Below are 26,342 nucleotides of genomic sequence, written 5' to 3'. Positions count from 1 at the left end.
GTGGCATGGGCGGAAAAGAAAAAAAAAAGTCCTTTCCCAAGCTTAAAAAAAAAGTAAGTATTTGGAAAGGGGAAAAAAGGTAGCATTGGAAAGGCAACAGCCATTCAAATGCCTGTCCCCTGAGTACGGCTTGCTTGTGACATATTTATATCCACCTACAGCAATATTGCACGCACACACACTCACTCATGTACATATACAATCAGCAATGGTTCAATGACAGGTTCACAGGGGAGAAAACAGTCTGCTAACATCCAGCATTAAAAGGGGGACGGGGTAGGAAACAGCTCATGTTCGTCTGTTCGTCAATGAAAAGAGTAAGCATGGTCTCTTGTGAGCAGTTTGAGGTGATGAGGCTCATAGCTTCAACGAATTTGTTGACACTTCCTAGGCACTGGTGAGACAGTGATGGATAAAGAAAACACAGGGCCCTATTCTCATTAAGAAGCACCTGAAAAAGATCATGGATGGGGCTAGTGATAAGGATGGGTGGGTGCTGTCAGGTTGGGGGCAGTGGGCTCAGTGACCAGCAGATTAGGATGGTCGGGGAGGCCTTGCTTGGTGATTTGATGTTGGAGCAGAGATCTAAACAATGAGGAGGAGGGGACGTGCAAAGATTTGGGGGAAGAGTGTTCCCGAAAGGGGAAGAGTGCTCCTGAAAAGGGAAGCAGTACATGCAAAGGCCCTGAGGTTGGAAAAAGCGTGACATGGCTGAGGACGGGAAAGAAGCCTGGAGGATTTGGAAGAGGGGTCAACACAGGGCTGACTGGCACAGGAGGAGGTCAGAGAGCTAGGAAGAGGCCAGATCAGGAGGGCCTCCTTGTAATCTGTCCAGGCAAGGAGTTTAGAGGTTTCCTGAGATCAGCGGGAAGCCACTGGAGGGTGTGAAGCTGCAGGAGGATGGGCTTCCATTTACGTTCGTAAAAGATTAGTCTGGCTGCTATTTGGAAGATGAATCTTTGATAGAAAAGGCAAAAAACAAGGAAGACAAATTAGGTGGTTTGGGGAGGCCCTCAGACCACAGATGATTGTGGCCTTTCTTATGGTGGTGGCTGTAGATCTGAAATGTATTTGAAAGACAAGCCCACAGTGTCAGATGAGAGTTGGATGGATATTAGGAGGGAGACGGAGGAGGCAGAGAGGGAGCCTGAGTTTGGGGCTTACACTGTATGTTGATGTCCTGTGTTGAGATGGGGAAGGCTGGAAAGCAGTGATTTTATCCAAGAGGAGCTGGGAATTGAGAGTGCTTCCAGCAGAACTCTCCATTACAACGTCCCCCCTTTCTCTGATATACCCCAGCACTCGGGCCCTTTCAGCATCTCTGCTCCTACATGGCCCTGTCTGTTCTCTTTCTTATCTAAAGCTGACCCTGTGTCTCCCCTCCTCCTCCTGGCTTCTAGGACTTACAGGGCCCACACCCCAGCCTTTAGTGCTTCATTATACTCTTTTCTGTATTGTTTGCTAATTGCCTCACACAGAAAAGTTTATTTCCTGGCCAGGCAGAAACTGCGGTCAGGCGCTTTTCTCTTTAGAGTTGCAAGGATCACCCTCAAAAAGTGGTTTATTTCCTCTTAAGCACTTTGCTTGCTTAAGGGTCTCTTGTTATGGGTGGGAGCAGGGTGGGGAGGGTGTTTTGTAATACCTTTATGTGGTCTCCTGGCTCAAACATTCTGACTTTGGCTGTGGGCAGGGGAAGATGGGAGAAAGGGTCATACTCTTTTACTCAATCCTTAAACACACACACACACACACACACACACCCACACACACACCCACACCCACCCCTTATAAAGCTGGAAAGGGTAGTAAGGCCTGAAAATAGGTAGTGCTGTGGAGTCTGGTTTTAAACGGTTAAACACCGAGAGCCCATTTGATTCTTTTAAAGCTAATCTGTAACTGATTTTCATACTATCTTCTGGTTACTAACCTTTCTGAAATGCCCTCTTGCAAGTCGCTCAGCAGAGTCAGCTGCCCTTGCCAGAGGTGGATGGTTTGGTGGGGGTGGGAGGCATTTATTCTAGGACTTGGTCCAACTTAGCATCAAAACATTTGCAAATGATCTTGCTTTTTATGTACTATGGTTTGGGAGTAATTTTTATGATCTGGTCTTTCATGGTTGGTCACTGAGAGAAACGTTCAGTAGATTCTTAGTCCCTTCTTCTCCAATGCCACTGAGATTGTACTTTTCCATGGGACAGAAATGGGGAGTAAGATGTGTATTTCAAATATTTCTATTGGGTTGGCCTGAAAGTTTGTTCACTTTTGGGCCAACCCAATATATCAGAGATTATTATGCTCTGAATATTACATGTAACTAATTCTTCAATTTATTAATTTCCCAATCCGTTTCTTCAGTGTTTGAGGGTCTGGGGGAGAACACACGTGCCCTGGGGCTCCATCCTGTTGACCATATTGACCACTTTATCATAAGTTTTACATCCGGGCACAGAGAAGAGACTTGTGTTGCCAAGAGGGTGAGGGATTTGGGGGGATGGAGTGGGAGGCTGGGGGTCACAGAAGCAGCTTTTGTATGTAAAATGGATAAACAAGTTCCTACTGTATGGCACAGGGGATTATATTCAATATCCCATGATAAACCATAATAGGAAAGAATATTTAAAAAGAATGTGTGTATATATGTATAACTGAAGCACTTTACTGTACAACAGAAATTAATGCAACATTGTAAATCAACTATAGTTTAATTGAAGAAAAGTTTTATATCCACATAGAAAGCACACATATTAAAATGTGCAGATGTATGAAACTGGGATGGGTAAGGAATAGCAGCAGAAACAGCATACCCTAGCTGCTTTGTGTGTGTTGTTTTTAATATAGCAGTCTTGTGACGCTGTTGATGCCACAGGTATAGCCATTCGGCGTCTTTGACTTTGGAGTTAGAGAACTGAGTCTGTGTGACCTTACAAAGGCCACTCGCATTTTCTAATTGTCATTTTTCCTATTTAGAACATGGGTGATAACAGCACCTATTTCCTGGGCTGTTCCGGACTGTGGGAGAGCCTGCACAGAGAGAACTCACAACTGTGCTCCGAACACAGGAAATACTAGATAAGTACTAGTTCTCATTTTAGGTAAGGAGACGGGTGTTCTGAAGCGCTAAGGGACTTGTCCACGGTCTCACGGCTGGGGGATGGCAGCACTGGGGTAAGAACCCAGGGTTGTCTGGCTCGAGAGGCCACCCTTTGTACCATGCTATGCAAAGAACGAAGATCTCAGAAGACCTTCATGGTCTAGAACCGCTAAGTGAAGAAGATTCCGTTTGATGGGGATCCAGGCAAAGACTTTCATAACTGCTAAAAAATGTACTTATACATGGAGTGATGCAGAGATCTGGCTTGATCATTTTGAAAAGACTTCAGGTCTGAGAGCAGAAAGGACATAAGCTTAATGGGAGAGCGGCAAGGCTGTTAGGACAACCCTGGGCTGCTTTGGCACCTCCTGTCCGGACTGAGGATGGTAATAATAGCCTCGGCGCACTTGGCGGTGATCGCAGGACCTCCACTGCTCTGTGACCAGGTCCGAGAAGGACACTTCCAGTAGGACACTGTGTCTTTCTACTACAGCCAAAGGTTTGGGAAACCAGGTCTCAGGAGAAACAGCTGGAAGGAGCGAGGATCAGGGAGAGTGGCTGCTGTCCTTGGCTGTTGGCAGCTCTCTCATTTGGAAGAACTGACTTGGTTTGGGTGTCACTGGAGACTGTCACATAGGATCTAAATAGAAGTGCTAGAAACACATGCTTTGGTCATAAACAATAGGAAGAGAATTTCTAACAACTAGGACCTCAGAACACAGAAGGGGCTGTTTTGTAGGTTAATAAACCTCCCGTCATCCCAAAGGCCTTAACGTAGAGACTGAGCAGGCATTTCTCAGGACACCAGAGAAGAATTATCCGCAAAGAGGAGCTGTCTGGACTAAATGATTTCTGACTAAGGTGCACGTTAGAGTGAATATTAGCAGTTTGACGAAGGTGTGGTCTCTATTAAAACAAATTCCTCACAAAATCTTTCTCTTTCCCCTTTCCACAGAGATCATCACCGTTCATTTTTTTTTTTCTTTTCCTTTTGGCTGTACCGAGTGGCTTGTGGGATCTTAGCTCCTTGACCATGGATCAAACTTGCACCCCCTGCTGTGGAAACCTTAGGTCTTAACCACTGTATCACCAGGGAGGTCCCAACCGTTTACTTTTTTCATCCCTGCAGGCTGGAGCTTGGCAAATGGAAAGCAGTAAGCCAAGATGCTGCAAAGGGGGTCTGGAGGCCCCTTCCAATGGTAATAGGAAGTCAGTCCTCGGAGTCAACATGGGTTCATTCCTTGCCGTGGGTGGCATCCGGGGCAGAGGTGGGGAACCCGAAGGGACCAGGGTGTTCCTACCTGGATTTTGGACTTTGAAGGTTTTGGCGGCTGAGGAGTCGAGCGGCTGAGACCCGCTTCTTGTGGACGTTGGATAGACCTGGGGGGAGAAGAACAAAGGTGCTCCTGAGATGGAGTAAAACAGTTGTCAATACAGAGTCTCCAGCTTCTCCTGACCCTCTGGAGTGAAATGAAGAGATAAAAGAGGCAGGCATTGGGGTGGGTGTTTGTGGATACAGCCGAACAGAAAGCAAACCTGGCTGAACTTAGCAGAGAAGAGGAGGTTTAGGGTAACATGCTGCAGGGCTGGAGAGAGAGCCCAGAGCAGCAACAGTGTGTCTATTTGGGTGGCCTGCACTACAGGGCGGAGGTGGGCACAGCAACCCGCTCCAGTCTTCTTGCCAGGAGAATCCCATGGACAGGGGAGCCGGTGGGCTGCGGTGCATGTGGTTGCACAGAGCCGGACAAGACTGAAGCGACTGAGAACACACCCATGTACTATAAGGGAGACCTAAGCCACGAAGCCTTCTCTAGGGACCTTTTGGAGGTGAGAACTGCCACCTCCGGTCCCCACCTCCGGGTCCTGGATGTCTCCCTGGGCGGGTGCTAGGAGGTACCTTGCGTGAGTTCCGGAGCTTCCGCCACATAGGTGAGACGGAACTTGTTTCTCTTCCAGCTGCGGTCATTGCTGATGAGGGAGTTGTTCGCCTTCTCAATGTTGACGTCATCACCCACGCAGAACACATCACAGGCTGCCTGTGGCACACGTCACACCGGTTAGGAGGCACTGCCATCTTCCTCTCCCCGCCTCCCCCGCCCCTGGGGACCACTAGCCTACTCTTAGTCTCTCTGAATTTGCCTGTTCTGGACGTTTCGTGTACGTGGACTCAGACAGCAAGTGTCCTTTTGCGTCTGGCTTCTTCCACGTTTTCAAGATTCATCCATGCTGTAGCATGCTTCAGCACTTCTTTCCTTGCTGTGCCCGAACATTCCATTGCAGGGCCACGCTACATTTTGTTCATCTATGCATCGTATTTAATGCTAACCACTTTACATTTAAATCTAAAGGCCACGTGTAGCCAGTGGCTACTGTACAGGTCACTGGAGATCTCCCACAAGAGGAACAAGATTGTCAAAGCAGACAGATCGGTGAGATCTGAGATCCAGCCCGAGTTGGTTAACCAACTGTATGCTTTTTATTTACTTGTCTATGGAATGTGAGTGAAGGATGGGTTCCTCCCAGCTCTAAAATTCCAAGGCTCTGTAATTTTTTATAGACCAACTCTTTACCCTTAATACAGGAGGCCTGATTCCAGGTAGCAAATGTGTCTTAGTACCACCCAAAGTCATCTGACTTGTTTAAAGCTGTCTCCTGGTTGGATACATAAGGGAAGTACCAAAGACTGTCTTAAATTTTTTCTATTTCTGATGGTTCAGGTGATCTGTCCTTGGGGGTCCCTGGGGACATGATTGCTCATGGGTCTCTAAGACTGGGGCAGATGGTTACCTTGAAGACCTTCTTAGCCCAGGTCCTGAAAGCCTCTTCCTGCCCACAAAGCTCGTCCCCCTCCCTCATCTTCAGGATCCTCTCTCCTCCAAGCTCTTCCAGGAGGGTGTCCACGGCATGTCCAAAGGCGCAGAAGTGAGGGTATGCCCGCGAGCCAAGGCCGAACACAGAGAACCTGCCAAGAAGACAATAGAGGCTCTAGAATAGAGGGCTGGGGGGAACGTGGCAGGGGTTCTAGTGTCACGGACTGTTACGTCCCCCTAAGTGCACATGTGAAGCCCTGTTCCCCAGTGTGACTGTATTTGGAGATGGGGCCTTCAAGGAGGTAACTGAGGTCAAACGAGGTCATAAGGGTGGGGCCCTAATCCTTCTAAGAAGAGGGAGAGGCACCTGAGTGCTCTCTCCTCCACCCCCAGTGACAGGCTCTCAGAGGATAGGCCATGTGAGGACGCAGCAAGAAGGCGGATGTCTGTAAGCCAGGACAGGCCTCACCAGAAACCTTGAGCTTGGACTTGCAGTTTCCAGAAGTGTCAGGAACAAATTTCTGCTGTTGAGGCCCCCAGCCTGTGGCACGTTGTGATGGCTGCCCAAGCAGATGAAGACAACTGGCACCTCAGGAGGGCAGACCACCCCACACCCATTTGGGGAAGGCCCTCTTTAAGCCTGAGAACCCCTAAACCCTGCTCTGCCTTCCTTCTGGTCTCTGCGAGGTACCACTGTCCTCAGGAGAAAACTCCCCGTTGGTCCTTAGGAGGATGGGTGACCCAGAACCAGTGGCTGTCTCTTGAGTGTCCCTTTCTAAGCTAGACTAATTGGGAAAATGAATCTACTGGATTAGCCAAAAAGTTCGTTTGGGTTTTTCTATAAGACATCACGGAAAAGCCTGAATGAACTTTTTGGCCAACTCAATACATCAGTGAAAGACTTGACTCTACTCAGCATACGACTACATTAGTTTCAAGAGAATGGAAACTCTAGCATAGCAATTCTTGGGGACCTGTGCTAACGAGGAGATCAGAAGGACTTGTCATGAATACATCCAGGGCTGGTGTGTAAACAGGTTCTTCTAAAAGGGATTGAAAGATTTACAGATACGCTGGCTCCACCCTTTGCAGCGTCTGTGAAATTGATTTGTTTCACAAAGCCTCTTTGCTTGGAATGGACATATACACTCTGCTATATTTCAAATGAATACAACAAGGACCTGCCGTAGAGCACATGGAATGCTGCTCAGTGTTATGTGGCAGCCTGGGTAAGAGGGGAGTTTGGGGGAGAATGGGTCCATGTATATGTATGCCTCAGTCCCTTCCCTGTTCACCTGGAACTATCACAACACTGTTGGTTAATTGGCCATACCCCAGGACAAAATAAAAAAGTTTAATTTAAAAAAATGTCTGTTTGCATAGATGCCACAGGAAAATGTTGGTGTTTGAATCAATGGGGGTCAAGTTAATGAGAATTTTCTGAAGTCTGGGAAGTGGAGGGCTGTGTCCCAGATGACCCCTCAGTCCTGCAGAGACTCATCATCACACTTCCACAACTTGGTCCTGGCTGTGGGTCTTGACCTCACTGGTCCTAGATGGACAAGTGAACAAGTGGGATACGACCACCACCACAACTTGCATTTTTTTTCCAGGTTGGAATGTGACTGTCCTGTTGGGCGACTGTCATTTCAGACAAGTCAAGGAGTCGAGCTGTTTAACTTGCTCCTTACAGAGTCTGACTCTGTCCCTGGATCTTTCTTATTAAAGAATGATGGGGCCAGCCATCACATGAAAGACTGCAATGGGGGATGAGGGGAAAACAGTAGGGCAAGTTGGGAAGGGAGCCGCTTGTTATTGGAGAATGAGCTTGAGATGGGGTCCAGGTGTCTCAGAGATCATGTGAAAGTTAACACAGACTAATATCCCCTCCTCTGAAATCCACATTGATGCTTCTTCATCTTATTCTCCTGCCCTTCTTTGCTGGGGGCTCCACAGTCTTCCCAAGGGAGGGATGTAGGATTAGGTAGCGTGTTTCCGCATCACTCCTTCACCCACGATCCTCCTTTACCGAGATTCCTCACCTTCTCCCTGCAGGCGGTGAGAACTGGTGGCCAGCATGGGACTGCTTGGATGGGGGCCAAGAAGCTGCACTCCTGCCCCCAGCCATCACCCTCAGCATAATGCAGGTTTGAAAACTCAGTGCTAGTCAAGCCTTGTGGTTAGGGAGTTGTTCCCCAAACCCCTACTATTTATTTACTTATTTTAATATTTATTTATTCATCTGGATGCACTGGGTCTTAGTTGTGGCCCGTAGGATCTTTAGTTGTGACATGTGGGATCTAGTTCCCTGACCAGGGATTGAACCCGGGCCCACTGGATTGGGAGTGCAGAGTTTTAGCCACTGGACCACCAGGGAAGTCCCTCCAATACTGATTATGTTTGAGATACCTGCTGTACTTGACTACCTCTCACACTGTTGTTTACTTAATAGTTGCTATTTAATTTGCTTTTAATTTGTACTCTATTTGCACAAATTATTTGTACAATTATTTGTACTAGCTATGCAAACCCACTGGTGTTCACTAAGAGATGGCCCAGGGAATTAACTCATTAACATGCTTCCCAATCTCTGAAGGCCTGTGTCGCAGTCATCTCCTATTTCACATTTCATCACAGGCTAAACCTTGTGATTGTAAAATTCCTATTTCAAGCTTTCAAACCAGAAAACCTGGCAAAATTATTATAACTGGGGCCAGATAGTAAATTATTTCAGGCTAAGAAGCAAAATTGATACTATTATGCAGATATCTGTATAACAAGGAAGAAAATAAATTTCTGCATGCTTTTGGATAAAATTAAAAATATAATAGCAATAGTTATGGGGTACATTTTTCTAGCTATATATAGCTACTAATGAGAAGACTGGAACTGTTTTTTGAGAAGGGTATAGCATTCTGCTTAATTGGGGCTCGAAGGGAATATTTTCTATCATCAAATAAATGGTAGATGGTCATCTGTAAAAACCATCCTGGGTTGTACAGAAATATACAGTGGCTGGGCTGGATTCAGCCAATGGGCTGCAGTTTGCCAACCCCTGCTCTTAAGCATGATAGATTTAATAAGGAAAAAACGGGTCTGAATGTCAAACCATGGATGTTTCAGTGTCAAGCTAAAGAACATGAACTGATGTCAAAACCCATCAGTTCGAGGGTGAACCAAGGGGGAACCCTAATGTAAACTATGGGCCCTGAGTGACAATGATGTGTCAATATAGGTTCATTGACTTTATAAATGTATCACCATGGTAGGGGATGGAGGGGTGTGTGTGTGTGTGTGTGTGTGTGTGTGTGTGTGTGGAGGGGTGTGTGTGTGTAGGTGTGTGTGGAGGGGTGTGTGTGTGGAGGGGTGTGTGTGTGGAGGGGTGTGTGTGTGGAGGGGGGTGTGTGTGTGTGTGCGTGCGCACGTGCGTGCACCGAGGGTTGGACAGGTAGTGCATGCAAAATCTCTGTGTCTTCCCTTCAATTTTGCTGTGAATCTAAAGCTACTTTAAAAAAATAAAGTTTATTAAAAAGTGTGCTGATGGGGAATTCCCTGGTGGTCCAGTGGTTAGGTCTTTGTTGTACAGTCGCTCAGTAAAGTCTGACTCTTTGCGACCCCATGACTGCAACACGCCAGGTTTCCCTGTCCTTCACCATCTCCCAGAGCTTGTGCAAACTCATGCCCATTGAGGCGGTGATGCCAACCAATCACGTTACGTGGCATGGCCAAAAAAGAAAAAAAGTGTACTGATAGAAACAGTACTTGAAGATCTAGGAACCCTGTGACCTCTGTCATCTTCTAAGCATCGCCCTGAGCCGTTATGGAGGAGGTTGCATTGGTGACTGTCTAAGAGGTTCCTGGCCGGGCCTGAACACTGCTTACAGAGTAGCCTCGTCTTGACCAGTGTCTATGAAACCAAGGGTTTGACATTCAGTTTTCTTCCTTTCCAAATACCCATGAAACTGCATCCACAACCACTGAAGTAGAAAATATCTGTCCACGTACTATCTAAAATGTTCTCGTGGGATGTGACTATGCTTTGGGAAACAAGGAGTCGTGACAATATTTTTTTGAATCTGACTGTACACTGGAGGCAATTAGGGAGACTGAATAAAAAACAAACAAGCAAACCCTGGGTCCAAGTTTAAACCCAACTACATCAAGTCTCCGGAGGTGGGGCTCAGGCATCTGTACATTGTAAACATTTCCAAGTGATTCTGATGAGCATCCCAGGTTGGGAACCACTGGGTCACAGTGGGGTGTCCCCAGAAGCTTCTAATATATAAGGTGTCGTAGCACTTATGAAGGGAACTCGCTGAGTTACATCTGGGGGATTAGCATTCTTTAGCACAAATGATATGAGATTCATGCAAAGGGGTGATGGGGGCTCTGAAGGAGTGTGATTTTGGAAGAGGTCATAGGAGGGGGTCCAGGTAATGTGCTTTAATGAAGCAGGGGGACATCCCCAAACAGCGAGAGTGCAGCTGGTTACTCAAGGGATGAACGAACACGGAAGGGAGACCCCTCCCCAAACAGACAGCCCACTTTGTTACTCTGTCCAGCTCCCCAGGAGCCTTTATCATCCCTGATGCCCCGGGCGCCTCTCTCACCTCACGTTGGCCAGGGGTCCAGTGCTCTCAAAGTTGTCTCTGAGGTCTGGCCCATCACCCAATGATTTGCGGGAGTCAGAGTACGAGGAAACACTGTTGAAACGCACCTTGTAGCTCCTGCCAAGACGAAAGAGAGTCTGTGAACTCTGGTTCAGAGCCCCCGTCCTGGGGTCAGCACCCCCATGGCTGGCTCTATTACCAGTCCTGGTTCTAGGACCTTCCCTTGAGTGTTGAGTGAGATCATAACACATTCATGGCCTTGACTAGGAGATATCAACTCACCCTCGCCCACCACATGGACACCTAAAAATCATCTGATGCTGCGTGCATTGAAAAGGTTTCAACAGAAACAGAATCCTGGACACACAGACAACAGCCTGGTGGGTGCCGAGGGGGAGGGGGTGGCGGAGGGGTGGAGTGGGAGGGTGGGGTGGGCAGGGGTAAGCTCTCACACAGAGAAAGGATAAACAACGAGGTCCTACAGCACAGCACAGGGAACTATATTCAATAGCCTATGATAAGCCATAATGAGAAAGAAAATTCAAAAAAGGATTATATATAACTGAATTGCTGTACAGCAGAAATTAATACGTCATTGTAAATCCAGTATACTTCAATCAAAAAATATTAAAACTGAAAAGGTTTAGACCACATCAATGGTCCATTCCTTAACCCATTAGACCATGTTTCCTTACTTCCCACATGTTAACCAGGACAAGAATCATTCTGGGATCTTGTTAAGATGCAGATCCTGACTCAGTAGGTCCAGGGTAGGGCCTACGGTGCTGCATTTCTGAGAAGCTCCCAGGAGATGCCATTGGTCCCCAAACCTCACACTGACTAGTGAAGAACTACACTCCTGCTGTCTGCTACAGCAGCCATGGGTTGTGTGTCACTATTTCAATTCATTCAGATTGGATACGATGAAACATTCTGCTCCCCACGTGCACTAAACTCATGTCAAGGGCTTGACAGCCATATGCGGCCAGTGGCTGCTGTACAGGACGACACAGATATAGAACATTCATGTGCTCATAGAAAGGCTTATTGAGCAGTGCAGGACTGTCTCACTCAATATTCTCTTTTCTTTTTCCTATTCAAAAAAATTGAAGTATAGTGGATATACAGTATTATATGCTACAGGTGTACAATATAGTGATTCACAATTTTTAAAGGTTATACTCCATTTATGAGCTTCCCTGGTGGCTCAGTGGTAAAGAATTCGCCTGCCAATCCAACATACATGGTTCAATCTCTAGGTCGGGAAGATTCTCTGGAGAAGGAAATGACAACCCACTCCAGTATTCTTGCTTAGGAAAGCCCATGGACACAGGAGCCTGGTGGGCTACAGTCTACAGGGTCAAAAAAGAGGTTGCACCACTTGGTGACTAAATAACAGCTCCATTTATAGTTATTATAAAATATTGACTACACTCCCTGTGTTATAGAATATAACATTTCAGCTTACTTTACACATAATAGCTTGTACCTCTTAATCCTCTACCCCTATTTTACCCCTTCCCTCTCTCCATTGGTAACCACTACAACATTTTCTTTCAATAAAGCTATCATCTTAAGACATTTCAAGGGTCTTCACATTTCTCATTTCAAATAAACATGAAACATGTTCAGACACAGCCTGAAAAGAGATTGGATTTCTTATGAAGTTGTTTCAAAGAAGGAGAAAAATGCCACTGGGACTCAAACCTTGGCATCGGAGGCTCAGGAGCCTCAAAATTTAAAAAAAAACACAAAAACGGTTTCCCAGTTTTCTTCTAAAAGTGGTAAGTTCTGTTCTCAGATAAGGCAAAAACCAAACCAAACCAATAAACCTCCAAGACCAACAAAACAAAACAAACCCCCAAACAACAACAACAAAAGACTTCCATAAAACCCTCAAATCAAAACCCCAAACACAAAAACTCAACACACAAATCTGAGTGCAAAAGACAAAAAAAGAAATTGCGCATTCTGGCAGCAGGGTTTCTAAGCTGGATGTTCTTCAAAGTTTTTGCTCCAGCATCAGGAAAGTTCTAAATATATGTAAGTGTATTTTCTGCCCTAAAATAGTCGCACATTGAGTCACATCTCCAAATAAGTCCTGTAACATATCAGGGGGTGGCTGTGTTGTTAGTGTGGGAGGTAGGGTTGATGGTAGTGGGGTAAAAATATCAGCACATGTATTTGTATGAGGTTTGAGGCTTTTCCAAATGTGTTTCTCTTTGTTATCATCCTTCGATCCCTGCACCAGCTCCCAGAGATGGTCGGGGCAGAGATAGTTTCTCCCTGTTTGGAAGGTGAGAAAGACGGAGAAGCCCAGAGAGGTCAAGTAGCAAGCTCAAGGTTACTCAGTGTGTTAGTGGCATGGCCGGCGTTAGAAGAACTCTGGTTTCCTCGAGACCGGGGCGTGGCCTTCGATGCTGCAGCACTGGGCATGCGCACGTTCCTACGCATCGCCATGCGTGCGAGTGCTTACACCATTCACGCACGCACGTGAACGCCGGGCAAACACGATCACACAGGTGCATCCTACGCGTGCATGTGAGCACACACACACACATGCACGTATGTGCACATACAGATGCTCTACCTGCGCTGGCTGTCACGAACTGCAGCCAGACCGTGGACTTCTGTGTCACCACGGGAGAAGGGAGGCCCTTTACGGGGAAAGAAACGCAAGGGTTCCGGGTACCTAGAGGGGAGAATGGATGGTGCCCTATCTCTCCCTGGAGGAGGGGTGAGGGGGACCTGCTGAAGGCCACCAGGATCGGGTGGGGAGGAGAGAGGCAGAGAGGGTGAGGAATAAGATGCTGGTCTTAAAATCAGGAGGGCTGACCACCAGGGACTCAGCTATCCCCTGGGTATGGGATGCAGGCAACTTTGGCAACGTGTGCTTGGCTGAAAGAGAACCAAGAGGGATGTTCTGCAGAACACAGCCTCTGAACGCCAGTCAGGGAATTCCCTGGCAGTCCAGCGGTTAAGACGCGGTTAAGACTACACCTCCACACGCGGGGGTGCAGGCTCGATTCTCGGTCAGGGAGCCAAGATCTCACGTGCCTTTTGGCCAAAAAACCAAAACATGAAACAGAAGCAGTACTGTAGCAAATTCTATAAAGACTTTAAAAACAGTCCACATTAAAAAAAAAAAAACAAAAACAAAATAAACAAATAAAATGCCAGCCAGCGATGACATCCAGTCCTCAGCTTAAGACCTACTCCATGGTGGAGGCAACACCACCTGTGACGCTCTCAAAGAAAGGCAGCTTCTTACTCACAGGTTATATGTTCTCTGCTTTGAGAGGATTTAAGGGCTTTTTGAGGGTAATTTTGGTTACGAGTGTTTGTCACCTTACGAAATATCTGTAGAACCCAACCCCATGTTAGGTGCAGTTTTACCAGTAACATCTTTTGGCCTCAGGCATTTTTTTTTTTTTTTTGCCTTAGGAGGTATCTTGTTTGAAGTCAGCCTCCACGTTAGTGGATGCAACTCCGCCATGAACATCAGATGGAAAAGTTCTAGGGAAAGAAGCTCACTGATTCTGAATGTAAGCTTCCAAAGGGTGGAGTAACAAGAACTATATTTACACGGCACTCAACTTCTCACAGGGCGTCCCTGATGGCTCAAGCACTAAAGCATCTACCTGCAATGCAGGAGATGTGGGTTCCATCCCTGGGTCAGGAAAATCCCCTGGAGAAGGAAATGGCAATCCACTCCAGTATTCTTGCCTGGGAAATCCCTTGGAGGAACCTGGCAGGCTACCGTCCGTTGGGCTGCAGAGTCGGACATGACCAAGCACACGTGCACAGCTTCTCACAGGATGCTGATATCTATTTTTCACCTTGATTCTTACAAATCAGAAAGTTCACGCAGGTAGAATAAACCCAACTTGATGGAAAAAGAAACTGAGGCACAGGGCTGTAAGGTGATTAAAGACCAGAATGCCACAGACACCCACTGGCTAAAGTAAGTCACAGATGGACTTCAGGTCACAAAAGTATCCAGAGCTCAGAGCTGAACCCCAGATGCCAAGAGACAACTTTTGGTTTCCCCCACAGAGTGTCAGGGGACACTGGCGGGTCATTTACTTACTTCCTTTCCTCGTGCACAGAGTTAGGGTTCCTCATTTCCATCAAAGCACAGCCAAATTTCTGGAGGTCGGAAGACACAAGCAGGATGTGAGGCAGATATGATTAAATTGGGAATGGGTTTGGGCAGAGGGTCTGGGGGTCCCGACTGGCAAAAGAGGAGCCTGAGGCCTGGGGGCCAGGGTGTCAGGAGCTTGGGCCAGGCAGCAGTGGTGTGAGTGGAAGAGGACTGTTTATAAAGGGCTGTAAGTGTGGATGCCCCCCACCCCCACCTCAGCATGCAAATTCCCCTTGTGGTGGTTTTCTACAAAATATTGCCCCTGCTTCTCTCATTCTGGAGCAGCAGACACCAAGCTCTTGACTGGAGCATCCATTCCAAAGAAGTAGTGAGTTCAGGTGACAACATTTTCAGGAAGGCTCGGCTGGACAGTGGATGCCAGCAGACTGAGGACTTGGAGTTGTCCAGTCTTGGCACAACCTGGACCCAAATCGAGGTCACTGGCTTTGAGATTCTGGAAGGATCTGCTACTGAAGAGCAGGGCAGGTGTCACTGCTGCCCCTCTTCTCTGCAGATGGAAACAGGTGCCAGAATAGGAGCTCATCTCACCTCCCCATTCTCAGGGGGGTCTCCATTGCCAAAGGTGCTGGTAACCACCAGGACCAGAGTTTCATGTTCCAGGTGTACAATGTCATATTCTTCCATGGACATCACCTAGGTGGGAGAACGAGAGGGGAGAAGAAGGGAGAAGGTGATGAGGAGAGAGAAGGGGTCGGAGAGAAAAACTGATGGGGGAAGAGAAGAGAGGAAGAGGAGGAGTTATCTTGAGCCATCTCCTTAAGACAGAGATCCAAAGTTCTGGGTGCCTCTGTTTCAATGGGCTCCAGTGGGTAGAACTAAAAGCTTGTTGGTAGTATGGGCTGCCTTTGCCCTGAAGGACCGCAGAGAGTCTGGGGCAACGCATTGGCTGCCAGTAGAGACGGATCTTGATTGGGACTCCTAGGCTTCTTACAACCAATGGATGCTGGAGTCTTGTTGACCACATGTAGGCTGGGAGTGGCCCAGCTGGATCTGACCAACTGTGTGCTCAGGTCCCTTTCCAATCCTCCATTCAGCAATGAGGAGGACCTGGGCCAAACACATCTGTGTGCTAAGTCGCTTCCCCCTATAACTGTTTACAACCCTATGGACTGTAGCCCACCAGGCTCCTCTAACCCAGGGATTCTCCAGGCAAGAATAGTGCAGTAGGTTACCATGCCCTCCTCCAGGGGATCTTCCGACCCGAGGATCAAACCTATGTCTCTTAAGTCCTGCACTGGTAGGCAGGTTTTTTTTTTTTTTTTTTTTAAACCATGAGCACTACCTGGGAAGCCCACTGTAAAGACTGCTTTGCCCTATCTCTTAGAATTCCTTGGGTACCATTTCTCAAAGTAGATCCTAGGAAAACACTATCTCCTTAGATGTGCTTTAAAAATAAGTGAGCCATAAGCAAACATCTTTGGGATACATTTATTTTCTCTCCTTTCCTCTTTTGGAGATGGTAACACACATGAGCAGAGTAAAGGCTTGAGAATTCCTGCAGCAAAGAAACCCACTGAATTGTATGAAATGCGGGGTTTCCCAGACTGACTTCCAGATTTGTTTTTTCAGAAACTTTCTAACGTTTTGGTCTAGAACTGGGGGTTATGATTCCTGAACTCCTGGAGAGTTCATGGGGAGAGAAGCATCACTATCCCTTGAAATATATGCAGGTGGGCTGATGGGCATCTTCAGATGGGCTGCTACCCACTCTCAAAGGGTTCTTCTCTGCTGACTTCCTTTGTCCCCTCCCCAGCGTCACCAGGAGGGCCCAGAGAGCACGGGAACCGCCTGCTACCCACCTTGGCATCAAAGGCATGTTTGAAGATCTCACACAAGGTTTTGGCATAAGCCTGAGACTTGCCCGTCTCTGTGGCATAAAGGATGGTAGCCTTGACCCTCTTGGCCATAGCCTGCCCCATCAGTTTGGCTGAGAACTTGACGGCTCTGTGGGGGAAGAGGGTGGAGAGAAAGACGGGAAATGTAGAAGGGAGGGAGGATGTCAGGCTGGGACTTGGGGGCAAGAACCACGATCCACGAGATACAACAGGAGGGAACATACTCTCCTCATCTCTGATGGCATCAGGGATATTCAAAGTGTGAGTTGAGGCACCATATTGATCCCCTTCTTAAGTCCCTCCAGAGCAACTAGTCATGAGCTAACATGGTTGGTGAGCTTTGCTAGTTTGTTACTTGATGGATCGATCCCAGCCGTGAGAACCTTGGTTTGCCAAGCATTGCCCCCATGCATTCATTCATTCATTCACTCATTTGGCCATTCATCTGTTTTGCTGAGGCCTAGCTATGTGCCAGGCGTTGTTATAGGAATGGAAAAACAGAGAAATGGCTCTCATGGGGCTTCTGTTCTTATGTGTGTGTGAGAGAGACAGAGAGAGAAAATGAATCACTAATAAATGAACAGGCATTGAACTTGAGGGGATTTCAGAGGTTTATAACTCCACAAAAGAAGGACCAGGTCTGGTGTAGTCAGCTATGCACATCCAGGGTTTTGCAGAGGGTGATTCTTAATAGGCACTAAATATCTATCAGGAGCAGGAATGGATTTTAAACCTGCTGCTGCCACCAAAGCCCCAGGGAGCTTAAATGTCAAGTCGGGGCTCTTTCTGGTTAAATGGAGAGTCCAGAAGCAGTGTTTTCTTCCTTCCCATCTATGAGGGTGTGGGCGTGGCAGGTGGGCCAGAGGCTCAGGAATGCCTGGGTTCACCTTCCAAGAAGCACCTCTGTTCAAAGTAGGAATCTCTTTGAGTAGATAAATTGCTAATTTACCCCCACCTTGGGATTATTGGTGGTAAATTCATCATTTTTTAGACTCAGGGAAACCACCCACGCTGCCTGAGAGTTAAGAGGGAGAAACAGAAAAGAATAAAAGGCACCTGGAGGGTTCCCTTTGAATGACTGGAGCAGAAAAAAGCATCTGTAATTAACTCCCATTGTTTCTACCTCAAACTTAATAGTGCAATTAATGCTTTAGATTTTTCCTTCCCTTCTTCCCTCAGAGACAGGTTGAACTGAACTGAAGCCAAAGGCTGCTATGCCTGAGAACTGGCGATGCTCTCGTTAGGGAAGGGATGGCTGCTAATGTGGTCCAGCTTGGCTGGAAGATAACTGTTAGGTAGAAGGAGATGGGGGAGGGAGGGAAGGGCAGATCCCGTGGACCATACGGGTGGAGCCAGGACCTAGCTTTGAGTCCCTGCAAGGTCTACCAGTCACCTGTAGAGAGCAGAGAGTTCTAGAAACGAGGGGCTGAGGAAAGTGAGTGAGTTAGCCTGGTGCACAATAGCTCCTCTGCCAAAAAGTAAGCTTCAAATCAGGGGTCTGTGGGGAGTGGATCAGGGAGCTCTCTGTCTTTAGACAGAAGGCAGGCATCCCCATTTAACCATCTCAGTCAGCCCCACCCCACTTGTCCCTAGCTGACCACAGGTTCTGCAGGTCAATGACTCTTCAGTAGCCTTGGTCCCTAATCCTCTCGCCTCCTGCCTATTCTCAGTGAAATCTTATTAATTTCATTCATTAACTCAATTGGCATCTCCTGAAGCAAGCCCCCTTTGACCTCTCAGACTCGGTGGTGTCTATGTTAGGCTTCCACGACCCCTTCCTCGAGGGTAGCTGTGAGCTTCATGCGGGCAGGATCACGTTATTAGGCTTGTCATGGCATCTCTGGGGCCCAGCACAGTGCCTGGCACTGAGCATCCATTTTTGTTGGCCAGATGAGTGAACTGAATGAGCGAGATGAGATTCAGCCCTGACGAGTGTCCACTCTAGGCAGTGGCGTGCTGGAGCCAGCTCATCCCAGCTCCTCCTGACTCTGGCTTCAGTGACTTCCTGTTGGGAGCTTGAAACTGGCCATAGTGGGAATACAAATGTTACAAGTCTATTAATGTTATTATTACTGGGGCCACCATCATCATTAGGAGAGCTGGTTTATCAACACAACACTGCCTCCAGGACAAGCATTTGGGAACCTGGGGGTGGGAAGAGAGGTTGGGAAGGGGAAGGGTCATGGCAGTGTTTACATCCCAGATCTGGGGCAAAGGAGGGACAGGAATGTTAGAGAGAATGGACAAGTCACGTCACACAAGAGACAGAGGCACAGCATCCTCCCAGCCTTCTTTTCTGGGGCTTTCTGAATTTGGGGACACATACATCCACCCCCTTGCAGCTTTAGGACACTTACTCTGCCAGCTTCTTGAAGCCGATGGCTCGCCGCTTTGTGGGGGTCCCGTTGGTGCCTTTCCAGACATGGGTGTTCCAAGGGTCAGGCTGGGGAGAGAGGAGCATAGTCACTATAGTGAGGGAGACTGGTTCCCCTTGGGAGATGCCCAGGATCCCTGGAGGCTTATGGCTGCCCGGCCACGCCCAACCCTCAGCCCTCGAAGGGAGTGAGTCTGCTGGTGGTGACCCCAGGGTAGACCCCTAACCTGGCAGAGTGGCTGGCCCAGCCGCCCTGCACTGTCCTGCTAGATCTTCCCACTCAGACCCTCTCTGACTCAAGACCCCTGACTATTTGTTTGTTTCATTCGTCTTTCAGCTCGAGCTGTATTGTCCAATCTGATGGCTGCACTGAGAGTCTGAAACGCAAGTTTGAACCGAGGTGTGCTCTAAGCCAGCAGACCCCAGCCTTTTGGGCACCAGTTTTGTAGAAGGCAATTCTCCCACAGACCCGGGTGGGTGGGGGATGGTTTGGGGATGATTCAAGCACATTCCATTCACTGCGCACTTTATTTCTACTATTATTACATCAGCTCCACCTCAGCTCACCAGGCATTAAATCCTGGAGTTTGGGGACCCCTGCTCTAGTTGTAACACGCACACTGGCTCCTGCAGACTTAGGACCAAAGAGGTGGAGAGGGGCAGGACCTGGTATTCGAAGGAGGGTGTCAGCCGGTAGTTGAGCATCTCCTGGTGGAAGACGGGGGTGATACTGCCGGACATGGGGGGCACGATCCACACCCAGTCAGCGGGGCAGCCCCCCCGGCAGCGGTACTCGTTCTCCATGTGCTTAATGAAGGACTCGGTGGCGGAGTGGTGGTCGACGATGGTCACCTTGTCACTCTGTGGGAGGAGAGGACACTGGGGAGTCAGGAGGAGAGACAAGCCAGGCTGTTTCAGGGCTCCCTCACCCCCAGAGCGTGTTTCCTAAAGGGTCGTCCTGGGGATGATTCTAGGCGGTGTAAAGTGATTCTCTGCGGGTTCTTTTTTTTGATCCTGACCATATCCAGGAGAAAGACTTGGTTGTGCTTAGTCACTCAGTCATGTCTGACTCTTTGTGACCCCACGGACGGCAGCTGATCAGGCTCCTCTGTCCATGGGGATTCTCTAGGCAGGAAGGCTAGAGTGGGTTGCCATGCCCTCCTCCAGGGGATCTTCCCAACCCAGGGATCAACCCCAGGTCTCTCTCATTGCAGGTGGATTCTTTACTGTCCGAGCCACTGGGGAAGCCCAGAAAGACTCTGCTGCTGCTGCTGCTGCTGCTGCTGCTAAGTCGCTTCAGTTGTGTCTGACTCTGTGCGACCCCAGAGACGGCAGCCCGCCAGGCTCCTCCGTCCCTGGGATTCTCCAGGCAAGAACACCGGAGTGGGTTGCCATTTCCTTCTCCAATGCATGAGAGTGAAAGTGAAGTTGCTCAGTCGTGTCCGACTTCACAATCCCATGGACTGCAGCCCACCAGGCTCCTCCATCCATGGGATTTTCCAAGCAAGAACACTGGAGTGGGGTGCCATTGCCTTCTCCGAGGAAGACTCTATTTGATGCTAATTCATTTTTAACATTTCTCTTGCCAATATTCCTCTCTCCTTCCTCCCTCCGTTTTTTTTTTTTTTTAAATGAGAGAGGAAACTCAGGCAACTAGAATCTGACAATTTTGTGCTGTTTTCCTTGTTTATATATTTATTTAAATTTACTATTCTCTTCTGTTTATGGCAAATGATACTGGTTCTCCATTTATGAAGGTGACACAAAATCCTTTTTTAAAAATTGGACTATAATTACTTACAATGTTGTGTTAGTTTCTGCTGTACAACAAAGTGAATCAGCCATATGTATACATATAGCCCCTCCCTCCTAAGCCTCCCTGCCTCCCCATTCTCCCCCTCTGCTGCTGCTGCTAAGTCGCTTTAGTTGTGTCCGACTCTGTGCGACCCCGTAGACGGCAGTCCACCAGGCTCCCCAGTCCCTGGGATTCTCCAGGCAAGAACACTGGAGTGGGTTGCCATTTCCTCCTCCAATGCATGAAAGTGAAAAGTGAAAATGAAGTCGCTCAGTCACGTCTGACTCCCAGCGACCCCATGGACTGCAGCCCACCAGGCTCCTCCGCCCATGGGATTTTCCAGGCAAGAGTACTGGAGTGGGGTGCCATTGCCTTCTCCTCTAGGTCATCAAAAGCACGGAGCTGAGCTTCCTGTGCTTGACAGCAGGTTCCCACTAGCTACCTGGTTTACACACAGTATATATGTCCTCTCACATCTCTGCTGTCTCTGGCTCACCAACCTTCACACCAGTCCACCAGACCCCCAGAGCATCTGCCTTCATTTTCAACAACTCCCCAAACTTCACTCCTCCATGGTCAAGAGTGAAGGGGGCTTCTTGCCCCTTCAACCCCATCTTACCCGGCTTCTCCCCTGGGATATGCATCACCCAGTTTGCCCAGTCTCCCTGTTCCTGACATGGGGACCTGTGGTTCATATTCAGGTCTTTATATGACTTGATATGCCCCTTCTACTGCCTGTGGGTGCCTCCCATGTACGCACTCCTAGAAGATAGAGCTGGTCTCTACTACAGAAAGTGACCTCTATTCTACAGGTCTCCTGCTTCGCCCAGGAGAATCCCAGCTTACGCCCATGTGCTGTCACAATTGTTAGTGTGCCTCCACTTTGCCCTCTAAGGTGTCATGGTTTAGCAGATAATCTTTTATTGGCTGTGCTGCTTGGCATGCAGGATCTTAGTTCCCTGACCAGGGATCGAACCTGGGCCCCCTGCAGTGGAAGCTGGGAGTCCTAACCACTAGACCACCAGGGGATTTCCTAGCTGATAATTTTTAAAACCATCATACTATATATAAAATGGGCATCCCTGGTGGCTCAGTGGCAAAGAATCCACCTGCCAATGCAGGAGACGCAGGTTTGATCCCTGGGTCAGGAAGATCCCCTGGAGAATAAAATGACAACCCACTCCAGTATTCTTGCCTGGAGAATCCCATGGGCAAAGGAGCCTGGTGGGCTACAGTCCATGAGGTTTCAAAAAGTCAGATATGACTTAGCAACTAAACAACAACTCAACTATATATGTTTTAGCATTTATCATGGAGCCACATGCACTGGGGGGCCTATATGCCTCTGATCATGACGATGAATATTTGTCTCTGCTATGTGAACGTTTGAGTGTCTAACAGGTCAAGACACAGAGGATGTTTACCATTTCAATTCTAAAAAAATCAAGCAACAAGTCATTAGCCCTCTATCTTTTTGTCTCTCCCTCAAATGGGCCCCCTCCTCCCAAGTTCTCTGATGGAGAGTCAGGCATAGATGATGGGAAGGACACCTTGCTTATGAGCAGAGCCCTGCAAACAAGGTTCCTGGGAGCTGGACCCTTGATTTTTTGCCCTAAGACTCTGAAAAGTTTTAGTTCGCCCTTTGCGGCTTGGCAGCTGGGAGGCGTGTCTTGGTGCTACCTGGAAGCTGTACAGAACCGCAATATTGATCTCCACCAGTGCCTGGTCCTTCCACAGAGAGGATGTCTTCCTCATGTCCAAGTTCATCTTCTTGGCCACATCCTGAAAGGGGAAGGAAACACAGACTCACAGGCTGGGCTACCTCTGGGTTTCAGACTAAAGAGGGACTGGACTAGCATCACCAATTAAATTCTTTATTAATTAATGAACTCATATGCAGACTAATTCACTCAAATTTTTTTTATTGAGGACATACTGGTGGCAGGAAGCTAGACGGATTTGACTGGCCCTTTGGTTACTGAGCTTACCTTCTAGAGGGGGGAGAGACAGAAAATAATACAGTGATGAGTATTAATTCCTAGGAAGAAAATAAGGCAAGGAGCTAGGAGAAAGAGGGATATAGGGGCAGGATGAATTGAACCAGGATAGTCACTGAAGGACCACTGCAAAGGTGGCACACACATGAGATCCAAATGATGAGAAGAAGCAAGACATTTGAAAATCTTGGGAGGAAATGTTCTAGGCAGAAAGAACAGTATGTGCAAAGACCCTGGGGTGGGGTCAGGCTGGTGTTGAGATACAAAAAGAAGGTCAGTGCATTTGAATGGTAGGGCGTCAGGGGGATGCAGGACTCTGATGAAAAAGAGAGATGCAGGACTGGATTATGCAGGGTGTGCAAAGCGGTCAGGACTTTATTTCAAATATGATGAGGAGAGTCTTTGAAGGGCTTTAAGGAGCTGTTCGGGTCTGGGAGTGATAGCAGTTGCTTTCTATCTTTTTTAAAAAATTCTTCTTTTTCTTTCTTATCATCACTACTTTCTATTGGGGAAAGCTCTCCACCGATTCCGTTTCATCTCCGGAGTGGCCAATACTTGGAATCTAGATCATGAGTATTTTGAGTTTATGGAGACACCTGTCGACTCCATTTGACAGATGAGGAAACTGAGGTTCAGACTGCTGCACAGACTTGCTCGCAGCCTGCAGAGCCAGTTGGCCTCAGAGCTGGAGCCAGGCAGCTGAGTAACACCCAAGACCTGGGAGCGGCTCCCCAGTCAGCCGACCCCTTTGGCAAAACTGCTTGGCAAAAACAACCCCTGACATTTAAGTTACGGCTCCAGCTCCAGTAGGAGCTGATGTCAGAAGCAGGGAAGACCCAACAGCAAATCCATTAATTAGAGCCTGGCTTCTCACTTCCTCTGTCAATTCTAATCATTTGTGGGAACCTAGGTCTCATTATGGGGCTAGAATGTGACAATTTCTCAAGTTTGAGTAAATTGCTTCGCCGGCCCAGCTGTCAACATTTGTGCATAATGGCAGTTAGAGTCGGAAGGCTGGGGCGGGAGTGAGTCTCATTTAAGTTGCCCAGTGACTACTCTTTGCAATCCAAATGTGAACCTGAGTCATGAAAGCAGGCATTAATTTACTCTTTGGAGAATGGGGCGTTAGGTTCTGCTTGGGGTCTTTTAGCGGTGACACAAATGCAAAGAGTAAGAAATTGCTGGCTTTACCTAAATACATATAAAACGAATTATTTTATAAAAGAGAGTGTGTACAATCAGTCATGCTGCTACTGTTATTTCTACCACATTATTTTGGTTAAAACAATAGAAATTAGTTGCAGTGTCATCTAATGACTTCTTTTAAGTCATATGTATTAAGTCAAACATATATGACTTAAAAAAATCCCCAAACATGACTTGAGCCACATCTCTGGAAATTGCCTAGAACTGTTTTTTCCTTTCCTGTCAGGAGTTTGTATAGATCAAGTGTCAGAGGTATTGGTTTGATAACATTTATATGTTGCAGTATAATTACTACTGTAGGGTGACTTAACACCTCTATCCAGTCACATAATTACCATTTCTTTTTTTGTGGTGAGATTAAGATATAGTTTCTCTGCAACTGTGAAATTCATAACACAGTATCATTATTGACTATAATAAGTACTTGTACATTAGATCTCCAGGACTTATCTCCAAGTTGTCAGTCTGTACACATCAACAAACATCTTTCCCAGTTTTCCTGCTGCCTCCCCCTGCCAACCACCCTCCCGGCGCCCTCCTTACCGCCCCTGGTAACCACCACTCTCCTCTCTGTTTTATGGAGTGTGGCTTTTTTTAGATTCCGTATATAAGTGAGATCACCCAGTCTCTGTCTTTTTATGTCTGATTTATCTCATCAGCATAATGCTCTCAAGGTCCACGCAGGTGAGTGTCCACGGTTTTTAACACTATAAACCCAATGCTTGACTCTGGATGCGAACTTTGCTCTCTGCTTTGTTTACTGTGCGACAGAGGCTCAGTGCTTAACTTCTCTGTTTCTCAGGGTTTTCTTCTGAAATAAGGCCAACCACAGCAGACTGTTGTTAGAAACAGCATTTGCTGACAAAACCACAGCGTTGCTGACACATTCAGCAAAGCGGAGCTCCAGGGAGCAGTCCGCCCCAACAATGTTCAGTGGATGAAGATGACTCAGCCTGGGGTGGGGGTAGCAGGGGAATGGGGGGTGGGGAGTCAGACCCTCCACTGAGAAATGCATATGGTGGGAAAAATCACTGCCAACCCTCCCTCCTTGTTGTTTCAGAAAAGAGACCAAAAATGCCCCAAGTTCATGCCCCTTCCCAAAGCTTCTAACCAGGTTTGACCTTGACAGGCAGGGCAGTAGAATGGCAATGAACTTGGGTCATAATACCAGCCTGGGTTCACACCCCAGCTCTGCCACTCCCTAGCTGTGTGACTCTGAACTTGTCATGTTAATCCGCCAAAAGGCCTCAGCTTCCTCACCTGTGAAGGGGGCATTTTCACACCCAGAGGACGTGATGAAGATCAAATGAGCATACAGTAATCTCCAAAGTGCTTGGGATGGCACTCAGCATAAGCGCATGTACTCTTAATGCCACGGAAGCCTTCAGAAAGGCCAGGGGCTTCATTATAGCTGCAGGTTCAGTGTTAACCTCTTCCGGTCTCTGAGCCCCAGAGCTCAGCTGTGGGGAAGGGCCACTGAGCCCACGTCCTCCACCCCATGCATTCCCCGTCAGGACGGCCCGGGAGGGCCTCACCTCCAGGATGTTGTATCGGGAGCTGTCACAGTAGTCGCGGACGCCAATCTCTGTGCCCATGTACCAGCCGCTGAAGGGACAGGCGCTGAACTCCAGGCCACCGATCTCTAGGAGCATGTTGGACACAGCGGGGAGGCCGTACCACTTCAGTCCCAGGTCCTTGAACCACTCGAACCTGTGGAGAGCAACACAGCCCAGCTCACTGTGGGATGTGGGGCGGGAGCCTCAGGGGAAGACACGTGGGCGGGATCTCCTTAGCCTGGGGATGCAGAAATGCCCGCGACTGACTGGGGCATACTACTGGGCTCACGTCTGACCTGTGGAATCATACCGCCATCCACATCAGAGGCCTGAGAATATTCACTTTCACGTATTTCCCAGGTGATTTGCATGGATATCCAGGCCTGGGAACCACTGCCAAGGGCTGCTATTTATCCCCTAAACTCACCTGGAAGGTGAATTCAGGAGAAAATGAGCATCTCTGAGTTCCTTTTTCTTTTTTTTAAATTAACTTTTTGTTTTGTATTAGGGTATAGCCGATTAACAACGTTGTGATAATTTCAGGTGAACAGTGAAGGGACTCAGCCATACATTTACAGGTATCCATTCTCCCCCAGACTCCCCTCCCATCCAGGCTGCCACATAACACTGAGCAGAGTTCCCTATGCTACTCAGTAGGTCCTTGCTGGTTATCCATTTTAAATACAGAGCCGCGAGTTCTTTCTCACCTCAGGGCCTTTGCATGGCAGTTCCTTCCTGCTCTTTCTCCTCTGTGCCTGTCCAGTTCTTACACTTTCATTCTCAGCTAAAATGCTGCTTACTCTGGAAGCCTTCTCTGATGCCCGATCTGGGTTGGGTCAGGCAGCTTCACGCCTCTAGGTACCATAACATTATTTTGCAACACTCGATTGGAATTAAGTGGTT

At 47.9% G+C, this 26,342-nt stretch overlaps 1 protein-coding gene and 1 non-coding gene across 3 annotated transcripts in view; both read right to left on the bottom strand.

The window, feature by feature from the left end:
- Positions 1–26,342, bottom strand: part of NOS1 (nitric oxide synthase 1) — a 94,132-nt gene that overhangs the window by 21,159 nt on the left and 46,631 nt on the right. The window contains exons 9-20 of one of the 2 annotated variants that reach the window (XM_069556602.1): positions 25,419–25,593; positions 22,361–22,462; positions 19,552–19,746; positions 18,869–18,954; positions 16,476–16,620; positions 15,205–15,309; positions 14,602–14,660; positions 13,102–13,203; positions 10,512–10,628; positions 5,879–6,053; positions 4,989–5,127; positions 4,393–4,471 (exon numbers count right to left, since the gene is read on the bottom strand). In XM_069556602.1, the coding sequence (XP_069412703.1) occupies positions 4,393–4,471; positions 4,989–5,127; positions 5,879–6,053; positions 10,512–10,628; positions 13,102–13,203; positions 14,602–14,660; positions 15,205–15,309; positions 16,476–16,620; positions 18,869–18,954; positions 19,552–19,746; positions 22,361–22,462; positions 25,419–25,593 (1,479 nt within the window). The remainder of the gene's footprint in view (positions 1–4,392; positions 4,472–4,988; positions 5,128–5,878; positions 6,054–10,511; positions 10,629–13,101; positions 13,204–14,601; positions 14,661–15,204; positions 15,310–16,475; positions 16,621–18,868; positions 18,955–19,551; positions 19,747–22,360; positions 22,463–25,418; positions 25,594–26,342) is intronic. The other variant, XM_069556601.1, reaches the window with a different exon arrangement.
- On the bottom strand, positions 8,206–8,278 carry TRNAG-CCC (transfer RNA glycine (anticodon CCC)). The gene has a single exon. It is a non-coding gene; the product is annotated as a tRNA-Gly (tRNA).

This window comes from Ovis canadensis, chromosome 17 (assembly GCF_042477335.2).
Source record: "Ovis canadensis isolate MfBH-ARS-UI-01 breed Bighorn chromosome 17, ARS-UI_OviCan_v2, whole genome shotgun sequence".
NCBI lineage: Eukaryota > Metazoa > Chordata > Mammalia > Artiodactyla > Bovidae > Ovis > Ovis canadensis.
Note: the sequence above shows the minus strand (reverse complement) of the source record. Positions and strands in the feature narration are given on the sequence as shown.